The 22,005-nt window shown below is 39.6% G+C and overlaps 2 protein-coding genes across 26 annotated transcripts in view; one reads left to right on the top strand and one right to left on the bottom strand.

Annotated features, from left to right (window-relative positions):
- The window catches only part of LNX1 (ligand of numb-protein X 1), a 51,484-nt gene extending 40,576 nt beyond the window's left edge, over window positions 1–10,908 (top strand). The window contains exons 5-8 of the mRNA XM_049630014.1: window positions 3,248–3,425; window positions 5,531–5,759; window positions 10,189–10,347; window positions 10,717–10,908. Coding sequence (XP_049485971.1) covers window positions 3,248–3,425; window positions 5,531–5,759; window positions 10,189–10,347; window positions 10,717–10,852 — 702 coding nt within the window. The 3' untranslated portion in view covers window positions 10,853–10,908. The remainder of the gene's footprint in view (window positions 1–3,247; window positions 3,426–5,530; window positions 5,760–10,188; window positions 10,348–10,716) is intronic.
- A 1,102-nt stretch (window positions 10,909–12,010) lies between these two features.
- Window positions 12,011–22,005, bottom strand: part of FIP1L1 (factor interacting with PAPOLA and CPSF1) — a 79,488-nt gene continuing 69,493 nt past the window's right edge. For all 25 annotated transcript variants that reach the window (XM_049632035.1, XM_049632043.1, XM_049632036.1 and 22 more), the window contains 3 exons: window positions 20,523–20,736; window positions 12,953–13,090; window positions 12,011–12,373 (listed from right to left, as the gene is read on the bottom strand). In XM_049632035.1, coding sequence (XP_049487992.1) covers window positions 12,226–12,373; window positions 12,953–13,090; window positions 20,523–20,736 — 500 coding nt within the window. In that variant the 3' untranslated portion in view covers window positions 12,011–12,225. The remainder of the gene's footprint in view (window positions 12,374–12,952; window positions 13,091–20,522; window positions 20,737–22,005) is intronic.

Here is a 22,005-nt window from a genome sequence, read left to right as displayed (position 1 = left end):
AGCTGTGTCGTATGTATCAAAATGTAAAATGCTCAGGTTCTTTGATTTAGCAGTTGTACTGTTAGGATATTAGCCTAAAGAAATATTTACACAAGCGTACGAGATATGTGTTGTCTAAGGATGTTCGCGGTGACACTGTTTAATTTTTCACGAGACTTATAAACAACCAGAATGGTCATCAATGGGGGATATGACATATACACATGATGAAGTACTAGGAAGCTGTTCAAGAATGCAATACAGTGTGTATGTGTGTGTACATATATATATATATATATATATATATATGTTAATTTTTAATGTTCATTTATTTTTGAAGGAGAGAGAGCGTGAGAGGGGAGAGGCAGAGAGAGAGGGAGACAGAATCCCAAGCAGGTTCCAGGCTCTGAGCTATCAGCACAGAGCCCAATGCGGAGCTCAAACTCATGAGCCATGAGATCATGACCTGAGCCGTAGTCGGACGCCCAATGACTGAGCCACCCAGGCACCCCTGTGTGTACATATATTTTTTTAATGTGAAAAGAGGTCCTTGTTTTCCAGAGCATTCCATACTGTGTTTTAGTCATCACCTTGGGAGATTGATCAGCTGTCCCAGCAGCATGCCTGGCTTCCATGTGGAAACAATGGAGGAAAGACCTTATTTGTGATTTGGGAGTGAATGTTGTACGACTGTCCCCAAGAATGAGCTGAAGAAACAGAGCAGCCAGTAGGAGTCTCTGGGTTTAGAACTTAGCCCTGAGTTGGGTGCATTTCAGAACTGTCTGCATCTCCAAACAGGGCTCTTTTGAGAGATGTCTGTGATTAAAGGCAGAGACATCCTACATCCCATTGCTTTGTGGACGAGAAAAGTTACATACTGAGAACGGACCTTGAGAGCACCTCCAGATCTACTCTGGAATGCTAGAGCCACTGTGTGCACACTGTTACTTCTCTGTTTTATTTTGAAACTTTGCCCTGAAGAAGGTCCCATTTCCGTTTTGCAACCCGCGTCTGATAACCAGTCTCTTCAAGGTTCTGGGGGTTTAGAGAAACACACAACCAGACCTTGTAAGCACTAATTGTAACAAATACCTTGCCATAATAATTTGCAATCCCTATTTTAGTGTTTCATCACTGCCAAAAACAATTTGGGTCAGCCGTAATTTATCACCTGTTTATTCGACAAACACATAGTTACCATCTTGAATATGCCAAATGCTATGTTCAGTGCTTGGGATACAGTCAACAGGCCGTTACTGGATACAATAAGGCCATTAGAACAGAGGTGGGTAATTTTATACCATAGAAAATTGTGAGATAATAAATACACACACAAAAAAACCCTAAGCTTATCTTCATAATGAAGCATTAAAAATGGACTCATGCATTCAGGCAGTAATTCTATATGATGTTAACCATCAACTTTACAGAAGTTTAATTATCATTCAGTGGATTTGTTGGACAGATAATCTATTCCCAGGTTTCAGAAAATGGAGACGATACAGGAAGGAGCCCCTCACCCATGCTTGATCTGTCCAGTTCCCCCCTCCATGCCCAAAAAACCTCTTTGTTTCCAGAGTTTCTTCATGAAAATGCAAATATTAATACAAATTCTCATTCCTACACCATTTTAAACAAAAGGTAGTGTGCTTACACTGTCTTTTGTACCCTGATTTTTTTTTTTTTTTTACCAGATGTTTTCTAATTTTCTTCCTTTAGATACAACTGTAAACTCTCTCTTGAACCAGAGACTTCTCTGAGGTCTGATCAAGTATTATAAATATTTATTTGCAGGGCACATTCCCGTTTAGTTCCCAAGACATTGCACAAGCAGGGAGGAGAATACATTTTTAGGAAAGTATGTGTTGAGGGGCACCTGGGTGGCTCAGTCAGTTGAGCTTCTGACTTCAGCTCAGGACATGATCTTGCGGTTCATGAGTTCAAGCCCTGCACCAGGCTCTGGGCTAACAGCTCAGAGCCTGGAGCCTGCTTCAGATTCTGTGTCTCACTGGCTCTCTGCCCCTCCCCTGCTCACACTTTGTCTCTTTATCTCTCTCAAAAATAAATAAATATTAAAAATGTTTTTTAAAAAATAAAAGTACATGCTGATCTGTATTCATTGGTAAACAGTGCCCTTGACCAACTCTTACTGCTTTAAGATAACACTGCATGCAGCTTTGACTGTTTTTGGTCTAGAGTTGTTGAATCAAAATCACAGTTCTCTTATTTTTCAAAAGTTGGTCTTCAATGTATGCTATACAATGTGTATGCTCTATTTTTACATAATATCATTCAAGGGTAGAACTGCATATTTTTCAGAGATATGTGAAGAGTGAAGATGCCAACTGGGGAGAACCCAGCTATCCATTGAATGGGATATCTATGAAATCCATTATTTTTTTTCTTTAAGGAGTTCTATAATTGACTCCCTCTACCTAAGTTAAACTGAAGACTATTTAATTACAGTTCCTTTTTTCAATTAATTTTTAAATTTCATTTAAATCCAAATTAGTTAACCTACAGTGTAATAATGATTTTCAGGAGTAGAACCCAGTGATTTGTCACTTTCATATAACACCGAGTACTCATCCCAACGAGTGTCCTCCTTAATGCCCATCACCCCTTTAGCCCATCCCCCCACCCACCTCCCCTCCAGCAGCCCTCAGTTTGTTCTCTGAATTTAAAAGCCTCTTATGGTTTGTCTCCCTCTCTGTTTTTATCTTAATTTTGCTTCCTTTCCCTTATGTTTATCTGTTTTGTTTCTTAAATTCCCCATATGAGTGAAATCGTATATTTGTCTTTCTCTGACTTATTTCACTTAGCATAATACACTCTAGCTCCATTCATGTTGTTGCAAATACTTTTTTCTAATTTAGAAAAAAATCCTGATTCTCATGAATGACAAGAGTTTTAGGAAATACTCCCTGCTATCAGGAATGAATGAGTCACTTGGAATATTTGGGATGTAGTTCACTTTGTGTGCTTAATATTTCTGCAGCGGTTTCCAACCTGTTCCTCTTCCTTTTTTTTTTTTTTTTTTTTTGTTTCCATTTCTATTTGAAATGTAAACTTTCTCTGAGCCTATAGAGTTTGGGATAATGCAACTCTGTTGAGGGTGGAGGCAAAGTGTGGGGGGTCTGAGCGCGTCTTTCTCTGTGAGGGCAAGGACTACCATCCTGTATTTATCCAGCTTTGGTAGCTTTTGTATGTAGGAAATGCAAACCCGCTTGTGAACAGATATGCCGTGTTTGTTTTTCTGTGCCTTTAGCCCCTCCATCCTGTGGTCACTTGCCACGAGAAGGTGGTAAGTGTCCGAAAAGACCCCAGCGAATCTCTCGGCATGACCGTTGCAGGGGGAGCATCACATAGGGAATGGGATTTGCCTATCTATGTCATCAGTGTGGAGCCCGGAGGAGTCATAAGCAGAGATGGAAGAATAAAAACAGGTAAAAAGAGACTTAAAGTACCGGGGCAGCAGAGGGTTAAAAATGAATTAGCAGCTTGCTGGGTTAGGTAACTGCTTCCAGAATTAACAAGAGAATGAGACGTTGATCTGCCCAGGACCTCTGTTACCCGTTGATCTTGACTGGTTTGGGTTTAGTTGCTGGACTGGGTTTCACCCCTCTTAGTTTATGTGGGTCCATGTGGGCCCCTTGGCTTGCTAATAAAGTGGGCACCTGCAAACTATGCCAAGAAATGATGGAGAAGTTCTACAGTTATGAGCAAGTGGCCTCGACTAAATGGCATAATTTGGTTCCATTCTTTCTAAGTGATTCTTTTGCCGGATTGATCCTGTGATGAACCTATTTATGAATTGTTCCATTTTGTGGGTTGGATGGGAGAAATACTTTCATGGATTTTGAGCCAATGAATATTTACCATTTACATTATTTACCATGAAGTAATATTTATCACGAAAGTACCATGCTAGGTTCTTTTCCACTGGTAAAAAAAAAAAAAAAAAAAAAAAAAAAAAAAGTTTCATTATCTAAAAAAATTTTTTTAACGTTTATTTTTGAGACAGAGAAAGAGCGCAAGTAGGGGAGGGACAGGGAGAGTGGGAGACACAGAATCTGAGCTGTCAGCACAGAGCCCGACGCGGGGCTCAAACTCACAGACTGCTAGCTCATGACCCGAGTCGAAGTGGCACACTCAACCGACTGAGCCACCCAGGCGCCCCTAATTATTTTAATCTTATGTGTCCTGGGTTACTCTGAATGAAGGAAGGTGATGCCAAGTATGTATCTTTAATAATATTGTCAATTCCCACGAAGGGGTAGCTCAGATGGTTGAGCAATTAAGTCGTTGAAGGAGATTCAGACTCAGGAGATCATGTGAAGTTCCTGAAGTACAGCTGTTCAGCCTGAGGAGCCACGGGTGGGGGCGGGGCGGGGGGGGCATGGTAAGGGATTTCTTTGGCCAACCTAACAGTGCTTCTTTTGGGGTCAGGCAGGGCTTGGGCTGGTGGTCAAGCCTTTCCCATCTGTCTCTTCCTATCTTTTTACTCTTGCTATGGTTATTCTGTGTGAAAAAGATGAGAGTCAAAGGAGGCAGGAGATTAGGAGAGAGATCAAAGAATAGAAATTGGAGGTAGGAGAAGTATGTCTTTTGGTTTCTCTTGCTCTTTTGCACCCAAGCACCTGGGTGGAGAGTGATGAGGTCCGCCAAGAAGTGGCTTGTTAGCGAGAGAATGCGAGCAGAGGACTGTGTGGGATGGTGTATGGAAATGGCCCTGCACATAGTAGGTGCTTAGCCGATGGAAGTTACTATCACCTTTGCAGTGAACCACAATGTTACCTCCTTTCCCCTCTTTAAGAGCATCGCTCCAGCTCGTTTTTCTTAACTGCTGTGTTCTCCTCTGCCAGACCCTTTCAGGGGTGGTCTCTTCTTCAGGCAGTCCACATTTGTTGGGTGCCCACCGCATGCCAGGCTCCATGCGGGTACTTGGAGCTTTTGCCAAATGCTCTCTCTTGTGCTAAAACCAAGAAACAAGAAGTGAAGAAGTAGGTTTTCTTTGATTGAATGGTAAACGAAGCTAATTTATCTACCTGCTTTCCCTTTTTGTTTAAAAAATTTTTTTTTAATGTTTATTTTATTTTTTGAGACAGAGACACAGCATGAGCAGGGAAGGGGCAGAGAGAGAGGGAGACACAGAGTGTGAAGCAGGCTCCAGGCTCTGATCTGTCAGCACAGAGCCCGACGCGGGGCTCGAACTCACAAACTGTGAGATCGTGACCTGAGCCGAAGTTGGACGCTTAACCGACTGAGCCACCCAGGCGCCCCTGCTTTTTGTTTTTTAAAGGCAAGAACCAAACACTAACGAGTATGCTTTAGAAACCACCAAACATAACTTCCCAGTGCCGTGAAACACCCACATGCTAGCCATTTTGCTGTTGGAGAACTCAGCCTCACGTCAGTGCAGGAGGCTAATGACATGGCCCTTCACCCTCCTCACCTCCCCACATCGCAGTCACCCCTGCCCCTTTGCACTTTTCTAGAAGTTCCTATTTGCATTCTCACTAAAGATAGCTTCTGCTTCTCTGGCCATCAGGTGACATTTTGCTAAACGTGAACGGGATTGAACTAACAGAGGTCAGCCGGAGTGAGGCAGTTGCATTATTGAAAAGCACATCCTCCTTGGTGGTCCTGAAAGCTTTGGAAGTCAAAGAACGTGAACCCGAGGAAGCGAGCAGCAGCCCAGCAGCCCTGGACTCCAACCACAACGTAGCCCCGGCCAGAGACTGGTCCCCGTCTTGGATCATGTGGCTGGAATTACCACGGTGAGTCCCAACTTGACATCCTTGCGGAGATGTGGGAGGAAACCGTTGCATTTCCCGGACCACTCTTACTCTCTCGGCACTAGCCACGTTCGTGGCACTAGCATCCTTGTGAGCCCCACGTTTGATTGTGAGACCATTTGAAAGAAGTCTGTCCTCCCTTCTGTTACTGAAAATGCATGCGGAAATCCCAGAGCAGGATAAAAGCCCGGATGTGGAAACATTGTTAGACACTCACGTTGAGGAGCTCCTGGGCTGCTGCCCTTGTACGTTGTATGGCTCATGCAGCAGAGAGAGCTCAGCTGACGGGGGCAGAGGGCTAAAACCCAACCAGGCTCCTCCACTCTGGAACCTTCCCTTACTTTGCTAGTGGAATCCTCAGAACTTGCAGAGGTAAAACCCTTCAGCAGAACATCTTGCGTGTACCCAGATGTTGAAGCATGTGCTGGTTGAGGGGCATGTCTCAAGACTCTCTAGTTCCTACTCTTGTAAAGTTCTAGAAAACTTCAGGGAGCAGCCGGGTTGTCATTTCAGTGAGATGTAACCGGAGCCTTATGTGAAGCCAGTAAATTGTCTTGCACAGACACGTCAGGACAGTTTTTAAGGACATTGTAAATGGCTAGATGCAGAAGTTAAATTTTTGAAGAACAGATAAATTGGGGTTTGCACACCTGCAGCAGAGCACAAACTCTTGACCTTCAAAGGATTGCCTTACAAATTCCAACTGCGTGATGTAAATGTTAAATATTAGAGTCACCGAAGATGAAATGCTGCCGTTGGATTTAATGAATAAAAGTAGGATGTTTGGTTTTAGGACATTTTTCTTGAGGGTGGAGATAGGACGGTCTCTTTGTCTTTTTTTTTTTTTTTCAAATTTCAAATGAGGTTTTAAAAAACATCCCTGCCTCAGATACACTGACCTAGATTCCTTTTTGAGCCTTTCCTAGTTGATTATTTTTAAAATAAGGACATTTTTAAACAGTTGAAAATTGAGCATTGAGGCAGTTTGAAAACCTGCAAGCATTTTGGACTGAGCCTGAGTGGAAGAAGAGTTACTAACACTTTTTAATCTTTCTGAAACTGGAGTCTATGAAAGCAGGGTTTTTTTGTTTTTTGTTTTTGCGTGCTTGAAAGCTATTCATCATCTATCAGAGTTCCTTATTCGTGGTAGACAGGACAAATGCGAGATGCTTTTACTCCAAATATAACCAACCGAGTGGCTTTCTCTCCATTTTTTTGTCACCTGGCCTGAGGCAGCGATTCTCTGCTCCTGCCAGAAGTGGAGTCTGGATTTGGTTCATTTCCTTTAAAAGAAGTAGACAGGAAGTGCGAAATGATGCCAGCACAGACAATGCTGGTCTTCGGTCACCCTGGCGGCCCTTAGTTTCCTTTGGCCCCTCGTCCCCTCACAGTAATATAATCACAGAAGAAATTCTGAGGCACCAAAGGGGAGAAGGGTGCAGGGTGAGTCTCTCATGCCTGTCCCCTCAGATCCACTCCCCGAGGTCATCACGGTGACCAGTTCCTTGTGTGTTTTTCTAGGAAAAGTCAAAGTCAGGGGTTGGCAAACATTCTCTGTAAAGCGCCAGAGTTGAGGCTTTGAGGGTCACACCATAGGCAGCAACTCCAGGATTGCCCCTCAGCTTTACAACTTATCAGATGCTCTTCAACTCAAGGGGACTCAGAAATCACCAAAGACCTTCTGCTTCGTTTTCTGTTGGCTCCCAGGGCCACACTCCACATCTGGAAGTCTTTCAAAACATGCTCTCATCTGGACCAGTAGGATAGGGGAGAAATGAGTTAATGTGTGTTACTATTCTACAGGCACAGGGTGCTGTGGGAACCCAGAAAAGACTTCGGGGTGAGATAGTGAGAAGAGTAGCAGTATTTTTTGCCAACCTCTTTACTCTTTGGCTTGAACAGAAGATAACTGGACTCTCACATCTACCTCTGCATTCACTCTGTTGCCAGATCACCCATCCTGTGTTCTCTGAGCTTAAACGCTCATGAGAAAAATGAGAGTTTTTAAAACGGCAAATAATGTCTATTACGATAAAATTATTTTGTGATCTCTGGACTCCCTGAAAGGCAAAAGGAGTTTTTGATCTCCAGACACTTTGAGAACCACCCTTTGGTAGTGTAGGGGCTCAGCGAAACACTGAGGTCTGCTGAGAAAAGGGGAATCCTTGGAGACTGAGAAGGAACAGCCAGTGTAACAAAATTTTACAGCTTCTTGAGCAACCCAAGACTTCACCATGGTCCTTAACATGGAGTTTATTTTTTAAGGTAACCGTAATTTTCTCACTGGGAGAAAATTACTAAACTCGTTGCTATTTTTTTAAATTATCCAACTCTTCTTCAATGAGCCCTAAATTTAGAGAGTTTCAGAATAGGAAAACTCACATTTATAGAATTTAAAGTCGCTTAATATTTCAAAGGTAAATCCTCAGCATCATTGATCAAAGCCAGCTTCCACATTTCCCAATGGGGACTGAAATCATTTAACTTGAGAAAAAAAATGCCCAGTACTCCTCAGTTCCAACTAACCAAGGTCTGATTTTGAAGGGGTTTACAGTACTGAGTTCTTATGCTACAAAGTTAAACTACTCAACACAAAAGTAAGGAGAGTACTTAGTGAAAAATCTCTCAGTCACATTGCCATCTATGTGAATGCACGGCAGAGTGGTCAGGGGTTTTTGTCTGTTCACTGATACCCCAAGTGCCCAGAATGTGGTACACTCCATAAACATCTGTTAAAAGATGATCCCGATACTTTCTCTCCAGCACCAAAACAAGAGTCTAGGAAAATAGACACAATTCATTCACGTTATGTTGAAACTTTTACACTAGAACAGAATTTTTAGATGGTGAGGTTTATAGCTTGTCCACATGAAATCAAATATTCAATAAAAATTAAAGATCCAAGGTGATACTCCATGAAAAAATCCAGTAGTCAAAGAATGAGAAATACTGTTTCAAGTATTGCTCTAGGAAGGAATGATGGCTGGGAAATGGTAACAGATACTTGCTGATGACCTTGGGTAGGAATCACCAAATTCTTCATCTGCTTTCTCCCCAGTACTGGGCATAGGTAGGAATGTAATGCCGTGGGGTGTCTGGAGAACTGTTACCTGCGTTGTGTATGAGCTAGTCAGTGAACCACTAAGCAAATGTGGTATCTAACGCGCCACGGATCCTACAGGGTGAATATTTCACACCAGAGGTCTTCCTGTGAAATACAGCAGATGAATATTTTACAATCAAAATATGGTTGTTTTATTAAAAGAAAATTGTTATTTTTCAGCTATCAGTGAAAGAAATTACTGTAAATTATGTGTGACAACAGATACAAAACGAAACAGAGTTGAATTTTACCACTACATTTTAAAGTTATCCACCAAAGTCAAAGCTTATTTTAAGTTGGAATCAGCAACGTCATGAAGTCACATTTACACTGATTAGCAAGGTCAGTAACAAATAGAATGACCAACGTCATCACTTAACAAAACCTTTCACATGAGACAGTTTATTGGTTTTCCAAAAGGCAGTTAATATTTTAAGGTACAGCTTATAAACAAAACAATCATATCTTGATTTTTACCAATATGAAAATGCTTTCTTTTAAACCAGTTCCTCAACTGGGGGGTTTTAGTCCAATCCAGTTCCTGACACACAACCTGTCACAACTGTAACACAGTTTGCACTTGCTTTGCACCTGTGTCAACACTGGTCCAGCTGCCACCAAATAGTTCCTTCCCTCTAACCTCTATGAGGATTGCGCCCATTCACAGAAGACCTGTGGCCTCTCCTCCTCCCATCCCTTCTGTACCTTGCTATTCAGTTTACTTTTTCTCCTCCCTTATGAATCATTCTTCTAATCTCTAGAAGTACCTCGATTTCCATTCACTTTATGCCTGCATACTTCTCTATAACCTGTCAAGCATGTAGAGCTACATTTAAACTGGTATTATTTCAAGAGTCAAACTTTGGCAAGTTAGGGTTAGGTTTAAATTTTTTTTTCACCGAGATTAATCATTTAAAGGATTTTTGTCTGCATTAAAATTATATCCACAAGTAAATAAAAATATGTCGCTAAGTAGGCTTGAATTGGCTCATCAATAAGGATTTAGGCATTTCCAACTTAATATAAATTGAGACATTGAATCTTTAAGCCAAAAATAGGCTTATTTTTCCCACTAAACATGTAAACAGAACATAATAGTATTTTTTAAGGGGTGTTTAGCAACAGAAAACAGTTCAACTGGAAAAAGCCAGCTAACAGCACAAAAGGTTGCTGGGCTATGACAATTTTGAGTAAGACCCATCCAATGCTAGTCTGAAAAATGCCAATAAAGGGCATGGGAGATGAATCCTAATTATTACTAAGAGTTCAACCGATCTGTGCAGATAAATTGCTTACATTCTATTTCAGGTACCTGTATAACTGTAAAGATGTCATATTACGAAGAAACACAGCCGGGAGTCTGGGCTTCTGCATTGTAGGAGGTTACGAAGAATACAACGGGGACAAACCTTTTTTTATTAAGTCCATTGTTGAAGGAACACCAGCATACAATGATGGAAGAATTAGGTAATAATGATGGCTTATTTCCAGTGTTTTATATATGCAAAAGCATGGCCCCATTAGAAATATCGCATGTATTACATACCTTGTTTTATTGGTAAGAAAAATTTACATAGCATTCAATTTCTAAGAATTCCCTGGTCCCATACAGCAACTTCCCATACTTTTAGCATCCTTTCTAACAGAAGCTGAATGGAGAGAGTGTGCAGAATTCAAGTGAGGAGGGGGAAAAGCCTTCATTAGAAGGTTTTTTTAGAATTTTATATAATTAAGATTGACAGATGTAGCAAGAGCTAGGACCACCAGATACACTTGCATTAATTAACCTTAGCTACAGACCAAAATGTTAATCATGGGTTGTTTTATGTTTTTTAGATGCGGTGACATTCTTCTGGCTGTCAACGGTAGAAGTACATCAGGAATGATTCATGCTTGCTTGGCAAGGATGCTGAAGGAACTTAAAGGAAAAATTACTCTTACTCTGGTTTCTTGGCCTGGCACTTTTTTATAGAACCAATGATGGGTCGTAGGAAAACAGAAAGCCACAAATAAGCTAAGTTGAAACAATATTATTTATCTTGTCAATTTTTATATTTAAAGGATAGACTGTAAAAATGTAAACTAATGTCAGGAAAGTGTGATCTGATGAAAGTCCATTACACCTCAGAAAATGTAATTCTCAATATAAACATTGGTAATAGTTCTTATTCAGCGTGGAGGATTTCACATTACAACTCTGTTTATATTTTTCTATTCATTAAAAAGCTCTTACATGGCTAATTTGTATGCCCCCACTGAATTCAAATCCTATCATTAAAAATTTGGTATATGCTGAGGTGTGTAAAGTGTACATTATGGACATTTAAAAACCAATTTACAGCCAGAGGATTTTAAAAGTGCACTGGTGAAGAAACTGTTCATCAAATGAGAAATAAATATTTTTCAAATTGTAGTTGTCTTTTACTATGTGATATTAAGTTCATTTCTACCACCACTACTTACAGGATCCTAGTAACGGATTCTCTCAAAACCATGTTGTTACCATGACTGACAATACATCCTAAGGCTTATCCCTAAAAATGCTCACAGACTAGTATAAACCTGTATTCTTAGATTCAATAGGAAATGACTAATGCAAAGCTCTTGTCTTTTCATTCACAATCAGCTAGTAACTATGTAAAAACTCCACGTGCTGCTCAACCAATGAGCCTTGGAAAAAGCATCAAGAAAGGCCAAACCAGCTTGACCCTGGCTCCTGCAGATAGCCGTGAAGCAGTTCAACTTTGTGTCACAGTGACGGGTATCTGTCCACGTGCCTGCTCTAGAAACTACACTTCGGGCAGGTTATTTCAGACACCACCCAAAGGCCTGTAGATTTTACTAATTTGGATATAAAAGTTCCCCATTTAGTTCCACTGAAAACCCATCAAAAAGTTGTGACATCAAGACCGTGTCTTGAGGTCTTCAGCCGCAGCAGTGCTGACAAAGACTGCCCTTAACTTTTGGACTCAAAGGTGCCTGTTGTAGCGCCATCTCTTAAGAGACTGGTATTTGATTAACTCAAGAAAATGATGGCCAAGGTGGAACCCTGACCTTCATCAGATACTGTGTACGTACACAGCTCTTTAAAATTCCCTGCTGAGTGACTCATTCACATTACTTTCTTGGATACAAAGTCATTGCTGTCTTTATTTTTTTTTAAATATTACAAGACAAAGATTTTTAACTTAACATGAAAAATTCACTCTTTTATTTTGAGAAAAAGTTAACTTTTCATACTAACAGAACAAGATTAAAGGTAAATTTCTTAAACATCATCCAGAAAAATAACAAGATTTATGGTACACTTCTGGCCCTGGCAGACACACAAGGCCTTAGCCACGCCTATTCGGCAGGTGCAGCTTCGGTGCTCTCCTGTTCGGGGGCAGGCTCGCTGCCAGCTTCCTTTCCTTCTTTGCTTCTTTTAGATTTTTTGTGCTTGTGTCTCCTGTGACTGTCTCCTTCTTCACTTTCATGACGACGTCTACTATTACTGAAGGAAAAAAAGGTGTGTTCTTAAGTAGTGAGAAAAAAACCCCACTTTGTCTAGGTAAATTCTTGGTAAATTCTCAATAATGGGTTTTAAAATAAACCATTCTTTTTCTCAAGCACATTTTGAGGAGTAATCAGTTTCTGTGATTTTTATACAGATTATATTTACATTACAAGCTCCCCTTCCTGATATTATCCTAGAGTCTCAGAGCCCATATACTTTATTCAGAAAAACTATTACAAATTAGAAATGGAAGCACTAAATCATAAAAGGAAATTATTTCTAGGGTTGACTTCTATGCCTATATGCCCAAAGAATTTTTTAAGACTATTACTGGTTCACATGCTAAACAAAACCCTCTCCCAACAAGACAATGCAGCAAGTCTATGGGTATTAAATGCAGTCTTGTTAGATTTCAAAACCTCTGTTGAGCCTGTAAGAACCAACTGTTTCAACACCTTATTCTTAATCCTCCAACGAGGAACACATATGGTCTACCAGTTATTTGGAAATGTTTAACTTTCCAACGTCACACCAACGTCTCTTCGCTTCCAAGTGACTCACTATAAGAGAACAAACCTGCGAGATGACTTGTGTCTGGTGTCCTCCTTCTCTCTGTGTCGTCTCTCTCTGTGTCGTTCTTCTTTCTCTCGACTTGCTCTGTGACGCTCATACCCTCTTTCCGCATACTCCCTGTATCTGTATCGTTCTTCGTCACTGAAATTGGAATAAAAACTTTTCATGACAATTGGACTAATGGAGTCTAAACCAGAAGCCTCCATGTTGTTGTTATTAGCATCTTATACAGAATAGATGCAAAATACATTTGTTGAAGTGAGGAAAATGATGCCATTCCCCAATTATTACTAGATCTAATATAAAACAATTACATGTTAAAGGTCCAATTTTGTGCTTTCACAGTTATTGAGTAGAAATTTTATGTAACAATGAGGGTTTTTTTCCCCAAAAAACTGGGAGCGATAACAGATTTAAAATTTCATTGGCTTCATTTTCTTTTGTTCCTTTTAAAATTAACAGCATGTTTGTATATCTTAGCTTTCCAACCAAAACTCTTATATTTTTAGAATCTCTGTGTGCCCAAGATTTTATAAGTAAAAATACCTGGCTCACAATGGCTACAAGTGGAAAGTAGATGAAAGTGCTTAAGTCCTTCAATCACATGAAGAATACATTCATCTCATGAAGAAGTATGTAAGCCTGAAGAACAGAAGGACATCAAAGCAGCTTCCACAATATCCACACACAATGCAGGCAGAACTGCTTGTGGACACACAGTCTGACATCCCAATTGCTTAATACTGTGGGTAGGTGTGTGGCTGGGGATGGGCAGAGTCCCCTGGATGACAGCAAGTGCACACACCTCTGCTGCCGCTCCATTTCCTGACTTTAGCTTAAACGGACTGGTGAAGCTAGGACTCATGGCTAGAGTTGGACGGTAGTCTCTCTTTTTTTTTTAACCTCTCTAGACTGGTCCTCTTTTAGCGTCTTCTCACTTACGGTCTTCCCTCCAGCTTTCTCTTAATCTTTCCAATCTTTTTTTGGTTGTTGTTCACAGAGGTCAACACTTTCTACAACCTATTATCAGTAAACTCCCTTAGAATAAAAGTATCTTCTAGAACACTACACACTAAAGGGCTCTGGTTTCTAGAAAGGTCTAATACAAATTATTAAATCAGTAACTTGCATGACGCATCGAGATGTTAAGGCATATGAGTAAAAGTAATAGGACACAGAATCAGTTAAAAGTATGAGCCACATGAAAGAAAAAGTCAACTTAATTATGGTCTCCTACCAAAAGTAATGATTCAGTAGTGCTACAACTAACAACTCCTATTATTGACCAAGTTCTTCCTGAGATACAGTAAACATTTCAAAAACTTACTAAAAAAAGTATACTGTATGTACCCACATGGATCCACATTTTCTGACCATAAACATATACTCTGTATTTGGACAGTGGAAGCATGGGGCCTGAAATGCAATGCTGCGCTGCATTAAGACGGGAAGTGCAGAACAGACCAAGGACCACATCTTGATCCTGCTACTGACTAAATGTGTGACCCAGGGTAAATTAGTTAACCTCTCTGGACCTGTTTTCTCATCTGTAAAACTGGCAAGTGTCATTTTCAAGGTTGTCGGAGAACTGGCACAACAGTGGGTCCTCAATAAATGGCAGCTAACATGCAGGCTCTCCCCATCTTCAGTCAATTCAGTGCTCAATTTTTTAGAAGCAGCGCCTTTTTCATAAAAGTGACTGACTCTCTTATAATGTTTCTGAAGGGGAATAACCATGACAAACGATTATCATAAATAGTATCCTCCATAAAAATGAGGCCTTCTTTGTATTGGGTTTACATAAAAATAACTAAGGTCAATTATCGCAATTTGTCATTTGTAACCTTCTTTTCTCTCTCATCCTAACACCAACTCTTGTTAGCTGTGAGGCCCCTAAGATTCTGAAGACAGCCACAGGATGTGGTGACGGAAGATTCGGCCTCACACACAGAACATAATGAGGATCTGTCCTTCCGTCCCCTTCTCTGATAAGCAGCTGTGGTGCAAAGGTTTCTCTAGGCCTGGAAATCATTACAGCTCACTTCAAACACCCTAAAATGACCAGCCTTCTTTCGGGCCCACACTTAAGCGGCCTAAAAAACAGATGTTGAGACTGGTCTATAATTTTCAAAACAATGACCCTGTAATTTGTAAGATAACACACACTACATGCCTTATTTCAAAATGTCAGTCTTTAGGAAAAATGGCCCTTACTTTTATACTTCACTGGGGTTTTCCAGAGAACACTATTCCTGGGATAATCCAGAACACAAAATTCCTCTATCTTTCGCTGCTCTGTCCTTGAACTTTTAGTCAGATTTTGGTAAACACTGACTCCTGACGCCCTACAGCTTACCAATATGAAAATCAAATGTGGTTTAATTATTAACCGTTTTAAGTCTCCATAAAAACTCAGTAACATCTGTGCATGCGTGTATTTGAAACTGAAGAATCAGAGAATTTAGCCTCTATAAATGTATTATTTACACAAAGAATTTATGAACTCTAGCAAAGCAATTCAATTTAGTCTTCTTACGTATATCAAGTTTACATTCAGCACCTTGTGAACATGTACATTCTAGAAATAACTGTGCTATCTCAAATATATCCATTTGAATTACATAAGAAAAAATTCAGTTTCTGGGGCTCCTGGGTGGCTCAGTCAGTTAAGCGTCCGACTTCAACTCAGGTCATGATCTCACATTTTATGAGTTCGATCCCCACATCAGGCTCTGTGCTGACAGCTCAGAGCCTGGAGCCTGCTCCGGATTCTGTGTCTCCCTCTCTCTCTGCCCTCCTCCTGCTCATGCTCTCCCTCTCCCTCTCTCTCTCTCTCTCTCTCAAATAAACAAAAAAAATTTTTTTTAAAAAGGGAAACAATTCATTGCCTGAAAGTAATGCTCTTGAATTTAACAGAATTACGCACTATGTGGTCAAGGTTAACAGCACATATCCCATCACACTATATTCATACCGAAACACAAAACCTACACACATACTTATGGTATCAACCTTTACTTATTTATACTTAATAAAATGTTATCAGCTCCTACAGTCACTATTAGGAGCTATAGGAAGGAAAAAGATGAATAAATAAAAGATGAATAAATCCTATTATTTCTTATGGCACTTTTTTTTTTTAGTTAACGCTTAAAACTACTAACCCGTCCTAGTCCCCTTGACAACATTACATGCTTAAATCTGTAAGGATAGTGTGTGAGTATTTCTGTATCCTTAGCACATAGCTCTGTTCCTGGCATGTAACAGGGATCAGAAAATGTCAGTTACATGAATGAATGAATCACCTCCACCCACTGATAAAGAAAGTGCATACAGAGTAATAAGAAAAATAAAAAGTAACAGAATTTCTTAACTAATTTCAACACTAAAAAGGATTTTAAGTAATATCTCAACCACTTTTTTCAGTAGCCCGTATAGCTCTCTACCGTTGTCTTAATTTCTTCACACATCCATTTCCTCATCTGCCAAGTCAAAATTTAGATTAGATAATCGCTAAGGACCTTTCTGGAGTAAGAAGTCTATAATTACATGATCACATCTAACAAAACAAATGATGCCTGAATCAAGTATATGCTCACATCCTTAACTGATCTAGCAAAATCAGAAAACTGTCTATGTACATTTATCCCATCCATAAAAATAGCTGGTATAAAAAAAGTTATTTTGACTCATTTCATTCTATATTGTGATGGTACCAAGACTGTATATATATTTTTTTAATGTTTATTTTTGAGAGACAGAGTGTGTGTGTGCATGCATATGCAGGGGGCACAGAAGGGGTGGAGGGACAGAGGATCTGAAGCGGGCTCTGTGCTGACAGTAGACAGTTCCATGCAGGGCTTTAACTCTAAACTGTGAGATCATGACCTGTGCCAGGGTCGGATGCTTAACTGACTAAGCTGCCCAGGCACCCCACCAAGACTGATATTTTAACGAGATGCTAAAATTAATGCTTTCCTAATGATAAAGTTTGATTTTTCTTAATTTCAAAATCTGCCTAGCTAAAACAGAGTTTCACACAACAGCTTTCAAAACTGTCTTTACTATATTCATCTTCCTCCCCTGCAACGTATGGCATTTTACCATTGCATGTTAGGCATTAACTATACAAAGTACTGAGAATACAGAAATGGAAGATGGTGGCCAACACCCTTAGACAGGCTTGCTAAGAAAGACATGCTTTAAAGAAGATACGCTAAATACTTAGAGAGCAAGTGAAGGAAATAATTCCATTTTGGGGGGGGATTCAGAAAAGCTCACAGAAGCCAGGAACAACATGAACGAGTATGGAACTATGGGGGATTTCCAAAATACCATCTAGTTCAGCATAGCTAAAACATGGGATATACTGGCTTGAGAGAGAACTGGGTGTTCTAAAATGTAGGAAGGTGTACTGGCCTGGGACCTGTGGATCATTAGGAGAATTCTGAATTATTCTCTAGACCAGCACACGTGCCAGTACCACGTCAGCGTATGAATTCTTTCCAGTGGCACAAAACGTTCTGAGGCATCGACTGCCACCCACAACTTCCAGAAACTTTCCTAAACGTGAACTGCGTAATGATACATACCAGCGGGTAAAGCATCATGCCGCTTATCCAATCTCTTCTCTCACAATCAACTTCCTAGCCCTTTACAAAAGGCATTCCTTTTACCAATTTTACTCTGATACATTGACTCAGGGTGCAAACACAATCATGGCATTAAAAATATCTAATTTAAGGGGTGCCTGAGTGGCTGAGTCGGTGGAGCGTCCGACTTCAGCTCAGGTCGTGATCTCATGTTCTGTGAGTTCAAGCCCTGCGTCGGGCTCTGTGCTGACAGCTAGGAGCCTGGAGCCTGCTTCGGATTCTCTGTCTCCCTCTCTCTGACCCTCCCCCATTCATGATCTTTGTCTCAAAAATAAACATGAAAAAATTTTTTTTAGATATCTAATTTAAAATATTAATGTCAGATCTATTTTATTCAAGGAATAACAAAGCTTCTATAAGGCTTTCAGTCTTCCTATCTGACACATTTTTCTGTCAAGGATAAAATACGGAGTAAGAAATGGGAGTATTCTGTCTTCTGGGATGTCCTAACTTCAGATATACTGTATGTAAAGTAGTGTGGTGGAAGTCATAAACAATTTTCCTTGACCTAGTTAAAACAACAAACAAACAAAATCCATTGAAGTCCCTCTGAAGAAAAGCAAATCAAAAGTGTTGAGGGGCAGCATCTTATACTCATTTAAAGTGAACAAAAAAATGAAATCAGACTTCTTTTCTGATAAAAACTTGTGATTTGGCTGTCAGGATTGATGAGAGCTGTCTTTTACCAATTAAGTTATACGGTAGCTATTTTCCATAAATGGAATGAGGAAAAATTGCAACTCCAAAGTTTGCATGAAAATATTTAACAAAGTCTGTTTTAAAGGCTATCTGCAAAGATGTATTAAAATGAGCAATTCTTTCTGAGCATATTAAGTTTGAAAAGATGCATCTGGGGTGCATAGGTGGCTCAGTTGGTTGGGCCTTCGACTTTGGCTCAGGCCGTGATCTCGCGGTTTGTGAGTTCAAGTCCCGCGTGGGGGCTCTGTGCTGAGAGCTCAGAGCCTGGAGCCTGCTTCGGATTCCATGTCTCCCTCTCTCTCTGCCCTTCTCCCACTTACACTCTGTCTGTCCGTCTCTCTCTCTCTCTCTCGAAATAAATAAACATTGAAAAAATTAAAAAAAAAAAGAAGATGCATCTAAAAGAAACTTTAAACGGGTATAACTGGAAGTTTTTTGAGAAGTCTTAGTAAAGCCCTTTTGGTGTTCTTTCATAAATTCTAGTTTTCTCAGTTTAAATTCCTGAATGTACTGGGTTGAATTGTGTCTCCTCCCGCCCCCTGAAAAAGATGAGTTCAAGCCCTAACCCCTATATCTGCGAATGTGACTATTTTTGGAAACAGGGCCTTTGCAGATGTAATTAAGTCAAGGTGAGGTCATACTGGATTTGGTTGCACCCTAATCCAATGACTGATATCCTTATAAACAGAAATTTGGACAGAGACACAGAAGGGAAGATGAGACATGAAGACAGAAACACAAACTGGGGTGACGCATCTCAGAACCAAAAACACCGAGGACTGCTAACAACCACCAGAAGTTACAAGAAATGGAACAGATCATTCCTCAGAGCCTATGAAAATGAGGAAGATAGGCTGGCACCTTGGTATCAGACCTGTAAGTCTCCAGAACTGCAGAAAGGATACACTGTTGTTGTAGTCCACCAGTGTGTCGGACTTGGTAATGGCAGCCCAAGGAAACAGTTACACTGAGTAACAAGTACTTTCACAAACCAGGAGGTTTCCAATTCTCTGCTTTCAAAAAAGTTGAATAGCTGATAGAGCCGACAGATCCTTAAAAATAATTTTGATGAGGGGCACCTGGGTGCCTGCTGACAGCTCAGAGCCTGGAGCCCGCTTCAGATTCTGTGTCTCCCTCTCTCTCTGCCCCTCCCCTGCTCGTGCTGTCTCTCTCTCTCAAAAATAAACAAACATTAAAAAAATAATAATAGTTTTGATGACAGGTTACCTATGTAAATCTGGCATATCACTGAATCTACAGGTGCTCAATTAATTAAACGACAGAGCCACAACAAAACTCCATCAATTCTCATTTAAGTATTTTATGTGAACAAGGCTTATATATATGTGTGTGTGTGTGTGTGTGTGTGTGTATATATATATATATAATTTTTTTTTAGAAGAAACATAATTAATGGAAAAGTCTGTTTTTTCCTAGCCACAGTAATATTCACTCATGAATACATATACTTAATTGGGGATGGGTTTTGGAAAGTCCTCCATAACATTAGGGGATGTAGTTCCACTAAATTATTTTCAAAGGTTGCTCTATCTATATATAGTTAAATAAGTACTAATTAAAATGAGGGGAAAATTTTTTTAAATACTTAATCTTACAGTCATAAATTTTTTAGACGTTTAAACTTACCATGGGTATGCTGCAAGAAAAATGGATAGAATGATCCATTTTTAAAAACTTATTCAAGAATAAAAATATTTTACAGAGGAATAAAATTCTTTGGGGAAAGTTGCTCAGAAATAAGAATTCAAACAGAGAAATGTGAAATTTCCAACTGTTAAAAGAGAGTCTGTTACATGCATTTTTACAAAATATGACGACGAGGTTTAGCAAATCACTATAATGCTCTTAACCCACTGGGTATGTTTAAAATTTGAGTGATTTTATTTTAAAATTGTAATGTTTATAATATACTGGAAATTATCTCTTGCCAACTATTTAAACTTAAGATAAAAATCTTAGATGAAAAGATAAAAATATTTTCAAATTCCTTTAAGGAAGAAGTGAACAAATTGAAGATTATTATTTTGCATAATGGAAAGCATCTAGGAATTTAAAAAGCCTTAACACTTTTCATTGGTTATACTAACTACTCTTAAAGCAATCCTTTCCCAAGTGAATTAGATTTTCCATCCTTGCACCAAATATAAATTCTAAAGTGTACATGAAACACATGTGTACGAATTCCTGCACGTTCAACAAACCTGTTAAAAACACTTGGTGTAGGACTGTGATCACGCTCCCGCTCTCTCTCTCTGGTGCGCTCTCTTTCTCTGTCTCGATCGCGGTCTCGCTCCCGGTCTCGGTCTCTGTCTCTATCTCGGTCTTTCTCTCTTCTTGCATAATAGTCCCACTGCTTGCTGGTATCCACAAGACTAGGCCATGAAGGAGCAGAACCAGGAAGGTGGGGAAAGGCAACTAAAGAAAAAGACAAAAACATTTCAAAACAAAAGTTATGGCACTTAAACGAGACAGACAAAACTCTACTGAAAAACAAGACAAAACTCCCACCAAAAATGTTTCATCTATAGATTATAATGGAAACCTAGGTTATAAATAGAAAAGAGAAATAATGCATGGTAAATACCCATAGTTTGGGGTAACATCCAGAAACAAACCTTAAAGCCCTAACATACAAAGACAGGAACCAGAATTAGATACACCACAAACTTTCCAATACTAAAAACATAAACCAGACATCTTCAAAGTGTTGAGAGAAAGTAATGGTCAACCTAGAAAGATATCCTAAACAAAATTAAATCTCAAGAATAAGAATAAAAGACATTCACAGATTCAAAAATGAGCAAAAGTGGGGGCGCCTGGGTGGCTCAGTCGATTAAGCAGCTGACACTTGATTGCGGCTTAGGTCATGATCTCATGTTTCACTGAGTTTGAACCCAGCATCAAGCTCTGCACTCACAGCACGGAGCCAGCTTCGGATCCTCTGTCTTCCTCACTGCCCTTTCCCCTTCACACGCATGCTCTCTCCCTCTCAAAAGTGAATACACGTTAAAAAAAAATTTTTTTTTAAATGACCAGAAGTTTTAACAGACTTCACCAAAAGAACTTCTATGAAATATATACATAATACATTCCAAAAATAACCACTAAAATAATAGAAACAAAATGTATAATTTCAAAACACTACAAGGAAAAATAGAATTTAAAAAAATATCTGAAAAACTCAGTTCAAAAAGACCTGGAAAGGATGAGGGTTAGAGAAGACAAGTTTGATCAGTTCAATAATCACAGTAATTCAAGAGACTGAATTCACTAGTTAAACGAAAGAGTTTGATTAGTACTTTGAAAAACTATGAAAACAAAAAAACAAAACCTCTAATATTCTGAACATAAAGGACATAAAAACAACAAAATGGTTGAAAGCAGAAAGATGGGAGGAACAGGAAAATACCAATCCCCCTAATCTCTGTAGCTCTTCAGAAACAGCTAGATTAACAACAAAGCAGACTCACAAAGAAGGATTACCTGGACAGAAAGGGCCACGAAAAGGGAATAGACGATGCATCTCACCAAGAGACAGAACTAAACTTCCAGATGGCTAACAAACAAGCTTAAATTTTTAGAGAGTAAAATAGCTTGAATATATAGAAATAAAAAAATCCACCTTGATCATGGAAGATTAACACAACTGCTCTCAATTACTGCCAGTATAAGCAGACAAAACAA

This window comes from Panthera uncia, chromosome B1, assembly GCF_023721935.1.
Source record: "Panthera uncia isolate 11264 chromosome B1, Puncia_PCG_1.0, whole genome shotgun sequence".
In the NCBI taxonomy this organism is placed as follows: Eukaryota; Metazoa; Chordata; class Mammalia; order Carnivora; family Felidae; genus Panthera; species Panthera uncia.
Note: the sequence above shows the minus strand (reverse complement) of the source record. Positions and strands in the feature narration are given on the sequence as shown.